At 39.6% G+C, this 12,159-nt stretch overlaps 1 protein-coding gene across 1 annotated transcript; it reads left to right on the top strand.

Annotated features, from left to right (window-relative positions):
• Positions 1 to 4,044: 4,044 nt before the first annotated feature.
• LOC310808145 (ras-related protein Rab-7L1-like) lies at positions 4,045 to 9,759 on the top strand. The gene is made up of 5 exons (XM_083674862.1): positions 4,045 to 4,310; positions 4,664 to 4,735; positions 4,979 to 5,160; positions 5,368 to 5,489; positions 8,828 to 9,759. Exons 1-5 carry the CDS (start codon positions 4,187 to 4,189, stop codon positions 8,940 to 8,942), a joined length of 615 nt encoding a protein of 204 aa, XP_083530988.1. The 5' UTR covers positions 4,045 to 4,186; the 3' UTR covers positions 8,943 to 9,759.
• Positions 9,760 to 12,159: the final 2,400 nt, after the last annotated feature.

The following is a 12,159-nucleotide window of genomic DNA, read 5'->3' as shown; positions in this document are numbered from 1 at the left end:
CATTGGCTGGAGACTCATTCAAATTCTCCTCTGTTACTTTGACATATGCAAAAGTAGAAGTGACTTAATTAGAAATAGAATTATCTTAGAACTAAGCTCTGAGTTTCTGAGGATCACCTGATTGCACCAATAGAGCTACAGTACACAGCATGGAAAAGGTGATTCTCCTCCCTCTTCTCCTTTGCAATAACATAAGTAATCACAAGGTAAGGCCAGGCAAGTTTATTCATACAGCACATTTCATACACAGAGGCAATTCAAAGTGCTTTTCATAAAATAGATAAAAAGGAAAGAGCATAAAAGACAACAAAAGCATAAAAGACATAAAAGACAACAAAAGCATAAAAGAGGCAATTCAATATGCTTTACAGCACTTTATAGATAAAAAGGAAAGAAAGAAAAAATAATAATAAAGCATAAAAGACATAGTGCAATTATTAGCAGCAATTTAGTTTTCTTTACCTTAGAATACTTGTTCCCCGGGTGTTTGGGACTCTATAACTCAAATTTGAATTACTGCGGCGTCTTTGTCAGTTCTTTACCTTAATCTGGTTAACTCCATTAACGTGGACCTACCAATCATAACGTGACCTACCAATCGTTCTATTCTCAATTAACGTGGACCTACCAACAGTCCAAAGGTGTTAAGTAAGTTATTAAGTTCTTTGGCATTGTTATCGTTGGGGTTATCAATATGAATGTTTAAATCTTCTGATACAGACAGACAGTCATATTCCATGGAGATTATGGACAGTAGTTCAGCAAATTCATCAAAGAAACTACTAGAATATTTTGGCGGTCTGTATATAATCAGTAGTAAAACACGAGGAGAGGATTTCAGTACAGCAGCAGGATATTCAAACGATGAGAAGTCTCCAAATGGTACCTGCCTGCATTGAAACACGTCTGACAAGATAACAGCTACTCCTCCCCCTTTCTTATCAACTCTGGGGGCATCAATGAAGTTAACATTTGGGGGTGCTGATTCAGTGAGAACAGTTGCTCTGTTAGTGAAATCAAGCCACGTTTCTGTAAGGAACATGAGATCTAATTTATGACTAATAATCAGGTCACTGATTAGGAGAGACTTATTTTATAATTATCTTACATTAGGCAGTGCAGCTTTTATGGTTTTAGTGACAGGGTGTAGGGGCACTATGGGCTGTTGGGGAACAGCTATTAGGTTTGATGTACTTACAGAGCATGTTGAGTACTGATTGTTTAGTCTAGGAGTAATCAAAACAGGAATAACAGAGTTTACACCTAGAACAGTTTGATGGCCACTCACCACTTTGTGGTGACTCTCTCTTGTCTTGACACAGTGTTCTTGACAGTGATAGGGGTATGTGTGATGGGGGAGTAAGTCGAGGGGGTGTTGGGCGTGGTAGCTGAGGGCTGGCTGGGACGGAGTAGGGGAAGGATTGGGGTGTTAGTTTGAGACCAGCATTCTAGGATCACAGTCATAAGGATCACAGTCATCACAACAAGGCACAATCACATTATGTTTATTGATTAATCTAATTCTCACTGCTGTCTCACTTTGTTTCTTCATGAATTTCTTATCCTACTTCTTTGATCCGTATTGTGTTGGTCTGACCCCAGGGCAGAGATTTCCATCAGCTCACCCTCTGGCCTTGTGTCTCTGGAAGCTAGAAGCCTGGTTAGCAGGGATGATTCTACGATTGTAGACCTCCCCATAAGAAATAAACAGTACAGAGCCAGCACTGCGATGACACCAGAGATAATAAGACTCCACAGAAGCATGTCTTTGATAGTACTCCTGGCGTACAAAGGCCCAGAGACGACGGTGATGTTAGGATAGGACTCCCCCTTCCGGTCCCAGTTGGCCAGGGCATTGGTGAAGTCCAAATTCAGCACCCCTGCAGGAAGAACTCTGACCCCTTTATAAACCCTCTTGACCCTGCGGTGGGCGGTGTCGTGGACGTCACAGCGATAGGTCCCCGCGTCCTCTTCCCTCAGGGGGTCCAATACGACCCGGTCCATGCTCGGAGCGTCCCAGCGGCTGAACAGTGAGTCGTCGGTGGTGACCACGCCACGGGCGTAGCGCCAGGACACGAGGAAGGAGAAGCGGCCCATGGCCTTCATGACCTCGCCCAGGCAGTCCAGCTCCAGGCGTCCGCCGGCAGGCATGGTGACCGCCTGGAGGCCACACTGCCAGCTCTCCAGGCAGCGCACTTTGCGTATGTGGCATTCCTCCCCCGTCCCTACCTGGGCCCCCTCCAGCGGGCAGAGCTCCTGGGTGCGTATGCCCAGCCCACAGGTGGCACTACAGGGGGAGTTGGTGACGATGACCTGCGCTGGGATGTCCTCCAGCTCTGCCAGGTCAGCTGCGGTAAAAGAGCTGGTGGACAGGACTGAGGAAAGCAGCAGGACCCAGAGGAAGAGGAACAGCCAGAGCCTCAAACCCCCCATCTCTGTGTGTCTCTACAGCCACTGGAATGGAGTGAATGGGCACAGTAAATGTCACTCTAAACTTCTCTCAAAGCCAGGTTTTACCAATAATGGTCTGCCAGGTTAGGACATGAGATTAGATTCTCACCTTCCAGTCAAATGTAATTGAATTCTACTTCTGTATTAAATAGATTGAGCTCTACTTTATCCAGAATTCTAAAATGGAACAAGGTGACATCACAACAGCATGAATCACCATTTAAATAATCACTTTTTATTAAATAATCAATAAGCAAGTAAAAGTCCCAAACCAACCAAAGTAAAGGAAAGTAATGGTAAAGGAATTGCAGCAAGGTACTAAGTTTGGCTGCCACCTAGTGTTATCCAGTCTGTAACTGCAGGGCACAGATAAATATCAGTGATTTCTCACTCATGTGCTTGTTAAATGTTACCGCACAACAAAAACAGATCACTATTTTTACCAGATTCAGGACCAAAATTTAACAAACAAATATGATGTTGCTTATACAAGCAGCAATATGTGCTGTATATGAGATGAATAGACAAAAGGCAAACAAAAGGAAAGGAACATAAAGTGCTACATTTTCCAGACTAAGAAATGAAGACCTACATTCATTCATAAAGCTGTGTTATGTGATGGTGCTCTTTCCAATTCATAACTATGGGCCACTAATAGTCATTTCCTGTGCATGGCATTACGGGGATACTGGCAGATATGATCAAGTTAGAAATATGGCCTTTCCCTTTTACAGAAAATAGGAAATGCTATTTTGGAAGAGCAAATTCATTCACTTCATTGGCTGCAGTTGTGATTTGCAATGACTCGTTTCAACATTCAAGTGACATGATGTCAGAATGAATTACTGCTCATAGAATTAATTATATGTTCATTATAATTTCCAATATCATCATTAATAAATAACCTGTATTCTGCTCAATAGGCCTTGATTCATGTGTATTTAATTTTTTTTTCTTTTCATTTCAACTTCAGTCTTCAAAAGTCAGTTAAATTTTCAATATTTTTGGTTAAACTGTCTTTATCTGCTTAATGAATGCATACACTGAGAAGCCTAGATTAAGCTTCACCTCCTCCTCCATGAAAGTAACAGCAGTGAAGTATGTGATTCACGTATGAATGAATGAATAAATGAATGAATGAATGAATGAATGACTGAAGCATTCCGTCCTAGGAAGTAAGTAGGCCTGTAAGGTGACTGAAACAGTAGCACTTGGCTGGCACACCAACTCCCCAATAAGTGTGTGTATAATTAATATCTGGAAAAACACATACTTGCCCGTGCTCATTCCATGAAATTGTTCCTTGAACTAACCCTGTGGCCAAATCATAATAATTGCTATGACTGCCGAAGACTCAATTGCTTATTTAACTAGACTACGGTATATAGAAAGACAACTGAATCCACAGTTCTCAGCCGTGGCATGTTTGGCTAATCATTTCAAACATTCAAGGACCTCTTTCAAAACAAAATCAATCAGTTCCTTTAATTGACAATAAAAGGGAAGAGTGTACTCTCCCTCCTCGTTCAGCTCTGTCTCCAAGGTCAACACAGGCTGCAAATGTTTCAAAGTATGCGGGTTATGAGGAAATAATGTAACTAGCCACTGAGTTGAAGTGAAAGTTGAAGTGAAAGTTGAAGACTTAGAAAATGCGACTGACTGATTTAGACTGTAGGCTAGTTGTTTGGAGTTATAACAATAGTTTAAAATAAATGTTGACCGATCTATAAGAATCATGGAGTGTTGTGAACACCTGTTCAAAATAATTGTCGTTGGCGACTGTCAGGTTGGAAAATCGTCTTTCGTACGTCGATACGTGAATGGCCAATTCAACAAACAATATAAAATGACTGTGGGAGGTAAGACTTTATTATGGGTTTTTTTGTTTGTTTGTTTTTTAAATGTTCCTAAAAAAATCCTATAGGTCATTTTCCTTTTTAGTTGTATTGAGTGTTACGCAGTACTGCTGTGCAAATACTGCCCCCTACCCCATTACCATGGTCTTTGTTTCACTGCGTTCATAGTGTTTTATTCCATATTATATGTATTGTTTTTATATGTTTTATAGTGTTGTGATGTTGTCATATGTCTTTGTAAAGTGAATTGCGACCTGTGTGAAATGCACTTTAAATAAAGTTTGATTTGAAAGTTTGATTTGATTTAAGGCTACACCTTACTTAAAATATTCCAATTTCATTCACTCCTTTGATAGTGGACTTTGCTATGAAGATTCTGCCCTGGTCCGACACGGAAACAGTCAGACTGCAGTTATGGGACATAGCAGGTAAGCTTGACATTGTGTTTTATGGCATTGTGTTTTATGAAAAAACATAAGAGACACAACAAAGTTTTACTTCTCATCTGGTGTAATCATTTGGAAGTTGATTATTCTAGTTCTGTGTGTGTGTGTGTGTGTGTGTGTGTGTGTGTGTGTGTGTGTGTGTGTGTGTGTGTGTGTGTGTGTGTGTGTGTGTGTGTGCGTGTGTGCGCGCGCGCATATGCATTCATGTGTGATGTCATGATCCAGGCCAGGAGCGCTTCATCTCCATGACCAGGATCTACTACAAAGAGACGTCTGGCTGTGTGGTCATGTTTGATGCCACAGACTCCTCCAGCTTCCTCAACTGTCGGCTTTGGAAGGAGGACCTTGACTACAAGACTATGCTGCCCAATGGCGCTCCTATTCCATGCATCCTGCTGGCCAACAAGGTGCCTTGGTGGCCTCACACTCACACATGCCCGCACACACACACACACACACACACACACACACACACACACACACACACACACACACACACACACACACACACTTAAACTAAAGCTCTCTTCCAGAAACAACCCCTAACTCCTTAGCTCTACCCCTTTAGGGCCTAGATACACATTACACTATCTTGTCTTGTCTGTTCCCATCAGTGCGACCTAGGACAGAGGGCCATGTCTCCAGAGAGCATCGAGAACTTCAGCAAGGCCAATGGCTTCATAGGATGGATGGAGACATCAGTGAAGGAGAACAAGAACATCACTGAAGCGATGAGGTACTAACTGGCAGGGTTATTCCAGGGGTCTTGATAGGTGACAGGATTGCAGTATTGTCATTTGTAATGAGTTTTTAATATTATTTCTGGTCGCGTGTTTCTGTATTGAAGAAGAAAATGTTGCGCATTTTTCACCATTTTCCATGACTTCTGAAGGCACATTTGAAAGTGTCAGAGGATTAGCTGTATCTACAATTAGGTCCATATATATTTGGACTCTGACACAATTTAGTTATTTTAGCTGTTTACCAAAACATATTCAAGTTACAGTTATATAATGAATATGAGCTTAAAGTGCAGACTCTGAACTATGCTCAGATTCAGCCAAATTCAGCAAAGTTGATTGGACGGCGCTTCACAGTACAGATGGACAATGAGTTTTTTAAGGCAAACCCAGGAGTTTTTTAAGGCAAAGAAGTGGAATATTCTGCAATGGCCCGAGTCAATCACCTGAACTCAACCCGATCGAGCATGCATTTCACTTGCTGAAGACAACTAAAGGCAGAAAGACCCACAAACAAACAATGGAAGACAGCTGCAGTAAAGGCCTGGCAAAGCATCACAAAGGAGGAAACGCAGCATTTGGTGATGTACATGGGTTCCAGACTCCAGGCAGTCATTGCCTGCAAAAGATTCTCGACAAAGTATTAAAAATTAACATTTTATTTATGATTATGTTAATTTGTCCAATTACATTTGAGCCCCTGAAAATAGGGGACTGTGTATAAAAATGGTTGCAATTCCTAAACGTTTCATCCAATATTTTTGTTCAACCCCTTGAATTAAAGCGGAAAGAACCAAAAATACTAAAATTGTGTCACTGTCCAAATATTTCCGAAATCTCCATATATCCACTCGTGCTAAAGCATCCATAATACTCGCGGGTGATCATTTACACTATGATTTACCTTTACGATCCATTGATGTACTTATGAGGTTTGACTGATTGATCTCAGATTGATCAGGGAGCATGAGATAGTTAGTTAGTAAACAATGTAAATCTGACTCCGATTACTAAATGGGATAGATTGGCTCTCTAACTAGCCGAATATAATGAGGTTCATAATCGGGACACCCTTTAACGTGATGGCCTTAACGAGGGTAGAGTCTTTCAATGTCTTGTCTTAGTCGGGAATCAATATTCAAATAACTAGTATAAGTAAGTCATTTCCTATCATGAGCTAGATGTACTTCGGAAATGTCCCTCCTAATTAGATTATAAGATTCTATTTGCAGAAATCAAAGTATCTGAACGCCAACCGGTGAGAACTAACCGTGTATATATATATATATATATATATATTGGTATACAACACAACTAGAGAACATAAAGTCTTCGGACAAATGAGAAAAGCGTAGTATCAAATTCGAGGAGATTTATTTTAGACAAGCAACAACGTTGCCCAATGAAGTAAGCAATTCAGCTTACTTCAAATCATACAAAAAAGTGTAAATACAACAAAATATAAAACATACCGTGATAGGTGAATGTTCTAAGAAAATAATCAAATGAGAAAAGATTGTCTTGAGCAAGACTATACGTGCTAACTCACGTAAACCGGGTATGATCTACCGAGACCGGGTAAGGTGACTCATAGGAGTAACTCTGAAAACAATTTATACCATCCCAGACCAAATGGAATTTCTACAGAAAACATCAAATTACCTTTTATCAGATGGGGGAGACCTTCTGGCAAGTTTTACCAACAATAGCATTCAAACAGTGTTATCCACAGGTCTTCAGCTGGATCCGGGGCCGGTGGTGCTTTTCCATCTATATCCCACTTAACTGATGGTAATGAACTGTTTGACCAGTTCGCTGAATCTCTGTGGAATGTTATAAAAGATACACATACAGACACTGGAAAAGAACATCACACAATAATGAAAATGACATCAAAATACTCGTCATAAAACACGTTAGGATAAGAACACATATGACTATATACAAAAATAAAAATCCTTCTTCTAGCATTGTGACTGCCCATGGCCCCTGGTCTGAACACTGATTACCTTATCTTATGATGACTGATAGATGATTTACTTACTTAAACAAATGTATTTGTTGTAAGTCGCTTTGGATAAAAATGTCTGCTAAATGCCATAAATGTAAATGTATACACATCGAAGAAACATTCAAATGTCATAATAGAGAAAAAGGTCTGTTGATTTAATCGTCGACAGGATGTTTGCTTGGTGTGCCCATTCTTCTGTGACCTAATGAACCCAAAGCACTCCTTAAGTTGATCAAGGCATTCCCCTTGGCTCCTAAACACAGAGAGTAATTCACATGTAAAAACATTGTAAATAGAATGTAATGGTCACGATTCTGTTCTAGCATACTCATCATATTTTCAGTTCAGTAATCAGCCTGTCTTGAAATCCATCTACACTTAAAACTCGGTTGTAGTCCCCTACCATAATAATAGGATCATTTGTGTGGATCATCGTTATTTGCGCAATTATTTCCGCAATTAATAATCCTTTTCCATAATTCCTTTGTTATTGGTTTGTTTGGTCGGCGAGCTTCTTCCGTTTGGCTGGAGTCATGTGTTTATCTCGTACGTTTCCTTTTTTGACTCAACATGTCATTACATTGATCAATAAAAGGTTCTAGCTCTGCTGTCTCATCCAGTTTGTTGTTGGCTAGTTTTCCATTTATTAAATCATATCCATAGGACGTGTTTTGGAGTTTATCACGACACCGCTACCATACCTGTCAGATGACCTCCTCTTGGTCAGTCATCTATAATAGTCAATAGTAAAGTTCTTGACAGGCCAAGTCAATCTTCAGATGTAAATCCAATTTAACATGCATTTCATTTCCTGATGATAAGATTTCAGGCAAAGGATTGTCGACCAAATACTAAACATGAGTGCTTAATTTGGACATTTGAAAAATCTGTCCTATCACTTCTGGCTACCCTGAAAAGGGGTACTATGGCGACTATGCATAAAAAGTGAATTTCTGAATGGTGGAACAAATATATACATACAAATAAAAGCTGAGAATCTCTACTTTAACCTAATAGTAATTGTTTTATTTAAAATCCAAACTTTTGGAGTATAGAGCCAACAGAAGAAAAATGCTTCACTGTCCCATTACTGTAAAATGTATGGGTATCAAGGTAAACTGTATCTTACAATAGTCAGCAACTCAACTGTGTGTGTTTTTTACATTCTGCTGTAAATTAAAAGATAAAAAGCTTTGGAATTTGAATTTGAATTGGAGTTTCAAAACACTTCCTGAATTGATAGGATTGAAAAGATGGGACCCTGGATGGGATAGGGCCATATTTTGAACCCTCTGTTTGAATTGCCATTGTGTTGTTTGGCAGGTTTCTTACGGAGACGATCCTGATGAGCAAGTCTGATATGACACGGCCCAGACAACAGGACGGCAACGCCCAACTGGATACACCACTGACAGCCAAGAAAACAGACTGTTGTTGACGTTATTGAAAAATATGAAAGAGGAAGCTGTTTACTTATCATCTACACATGGAACTTAATCTAAGATAAATCTAAGTGATGAAGCCAAAAGGCTAATCAAATTTTTTGATTGACAGTACTGGATCGATGTCAGGTTCACTACAAGGCTATGCTCATGGATAAACTCTCTCAATGACAATTATTTAGTGTGATTATGGCCTTGTTCTGAAACATGCTCTGGACAGTTTTGGCCTTGTTCTGAAACATGCTCTGGACAGTTTTGGCCTTGTTCTGAAACATGCTCTGGACAGTTTTGGCCTTGTTCTGAAACATGCTCTGGACAGTTTTGTGTTGATCTGAAACAATGAGTAGGTATAAACAGGATAGCCCTGATAGGCTAAGGGTATGTGGAATTGTTGACATCTTACTTATACCTACAGAAAAATCCTTGTATCCAATCCTTCTAGATCTACAGGTTTAGATTAGATTAGATTAACGAATCATGTAATAAGTACCCCAGCTCTAGTGGACATTGTTTCTCAAAACTTTAATACGATACACATTCCACTTTATCTGATCTCTGGTTGATAATAATTGTACAGTGGAGTGATATTAGTTGAATTTGATGTCATTTAATTCATGTTAATTTGTTTTTCAAATTGCCTCAGTTAATATTGTATTGATCGTATGTATTGGATCCTGTATGTATTTGATATACTGTATTGTATCAAATGTTGTGTAAATATATTGGAATCGTCAAACTGGATAGTGTAATAAAACTTTTAAATGTATCATCCAATCTGATATTGCAACAGAATGAATAGAATATTCCAAGCATCGTGGGCAATTCTTTGGCACCCAATTCTTCTTTTATACCCAAATCTGTGCTTTATGGAATGAGTCTATAGTCTCTAACTAGATTAGATTAGATTCAACTTTATTGTCATTGTGCAGAGTACAAGTACAGAGACAACGAAATGCAGTATCTATCCCAGGCATCAGTGTGGGAGTGTGGTGGAGCGTGGAGGAGCATGATGGAGTGTGGTGTAGAGCGTTGGACAACCGCCAGATAGCAGCTTTTGAGGGAGTTCCCATGTGACGCGTGGTTTCTCTGATGTACTACGTGTCAGGCTTATTCACATATATTTAGAAAATGAAAACAACTTGAGCCCACTAGCTTTCTTGCTAATTCACATTTATGTGGAAAGATACTAATGTTTCGGTCAACAGACTTTCACCAAGGTGTTTTTTCACACATGCCACATACTGTATGTAGGCATGACTGTCAGGAAGCTCACATTTGCAGTAAATGAACCCCCTGACCTGTCGAAGAGTGTCACCCTGCGCTGTCAAGACCCAGTGGATGAACCAACCAGCCTGTGATGACCACTGTCATATGTCTCCCCTAAGTTTGGATGTGAGGTGACTTGGAAAGCATGATCATTATCATAATGTGGTGAATATCATATCATGATACAATCTCCACTACAATCACCATAAAAGGCCTGTACTGTGTCTGAGAGAAGTGATGAGATGAGACTCTACTCAGATCCTGGATAGCGGCAACCGCTTTCCTGCCATCTGCTGTGAAATGTTCCACTCTGGGAGAGAGTCATCCATGACGTCCTCCACTGCTGGTTTATTTCGCGTTCTGCTGCCACATTATGCATGCATTATGGATGTAACTACGTCAATGTGCCCATATTTATTCAAATGTTCCATAGGCCTACTTTAGGAACGACAGGAAAGAATTGTCTACCACCTGTTAAATAACCCATGATCGTCATTTTTGCTCGTAAAAGAAAGTCTCATATTTTTAATAAGATTGCATAATGATTTTATAATACAAATTTGGCTACCATATTCATCGTATCAAATTCCAAATTGTAGCCTATCTAATTAATACAACTAGTATTATCAGAGTGAAAGGGGTAACTTGAGTGAAGGTGTGGAGATCTAGTAGCCTAAGTCTATTCAGTATTTGGTTGATCAGGTTGATCACAGCCCTGTATGTTTCAAATTGAAAAACAATCAACTGCTTTCATTGCATAAACAATACCTGAAATTCTGTACCACTTAGATAAGGCTGTGTCAACATGTTGTAAATGAACAGCCAAGAAATCCTGAATGTAAACCGATTCTCTTGACATTTCAAGAAAACTACAGTCAACAGAAATATCACAGGTGTATACCGTGTAGTGAATAGAGCAATGAGTCACAGCAAGCAATTAATTCAATGAACTGCTGTATTTCCACGCTTCTCAAACGTGACTCGGCATGTCACATGTGACTGGGAACCGACCAATCGCAAGAGCTTGTAGGCACGACTCTCTTCATCTGGGGCGCTTTAAAGACCGCGGAGTGTGCGCAGTCGGGCAAAGTGTTATGAAACCAAAACTGGACCTAGACAGTGAAGTCCACTGTATGCTTTGACGGTAGTCCAATATTGGCGGAGGAAATGATTTTTTCTTTGGGGTTGACATAAACATCACCAGGTGAACATCAGCTACTTGAACGGTAAGGTCGTATTTTATTTATATGATGCTTTTTAGGGAGAAGAAATATAATAATGCAACTGTTGCATAACCAGTGTTACAGTGACCCCGATTTGGTTTATGAATGTAGTTACTCTACTTGGAACTTTCTAACCATTCCCATCTACTATGTTAGACCAAATCCGACGCTTTGTGTTTCATCGTCTTTATACAATGTCTGTAGGCCTATTCATATGTGTTCAACTGAAGTGGTACAATTATGCAGTCATAAACTTGACAATTTCTCCAGGCTCCGTGACCTAATTTCCAAGACGGAAAAGGGATGTGAATGGCGACTATTTGACAGAAAACGCGGAACTACAGAAATAGGGAAAACTGTTTGAGAATAATAATACGTTTTTAGACATGCTATTTATCGAACAATCTAATGATGTTCTCTTATGTTGAGATCGTGATAGCTGGAAGGGTATTACACAGTACGCTACACTTGATGATCATTATCGATTCATTTACATCAAGCATTTCATGTTACCGTAAAGCTGAGTGAATGATCAACATTGTAACTACAATAACAGAGCAGAAGTTGAGGGTATAACGCTTAACATTAAATTGTTATTTTATCGGGTGTAACAACATTGTATTATAGTGAAGTAATGGTAAAACAAAACAAGTGAAATAGCGTTCTGTGTAACAACTAAAAACTCTCAATTTCATGATAACTCTATGTTATGTTGACATTCAGC

Source organism: Argentina silus (genome assembly GCF_951799395.1).
Source record: "Argentina silus genome assembly, chromosome: 8".
NCBI lineage: Eukaryota > Metazoa > Chordata > Actinopteri > Argentiniformes > Argentinidae > Argentina > Argentina silus.
The sequence above is the reverse complement of the archived record's forward strand: the minus strand, read 5'-3'. Positions and strand labels throughout refer to the sequence as shown.

What these genes read in the sequence shown, in the direction of transcription:
- LOC310808145 (XM_083674862.1), top strand. Translation starts at nt 4,187, where the DNA reads ATGGAGTGTTGTGAACACCTGTTCAAAATAATTGTCGTTGGCGACTGT. An exon ending in ATATAAAATGACTGTGGGAG is followed by an intron (nt 4,311 to 4,663) that starts GTAAGACTTTAT and finishes CTCCTTTGATAG; the next exon opens with TGGACTTTGCTATGAAGATT. An exon ending in GCAGTTATGGGACATAGCAG is followed by an intron (nt 4,736 to 4,978) that starts GTAAGCTTGACA and finishes GTCATGATCCAG; the next exon opens with GCCAGGAGCGCTTCATCTCC.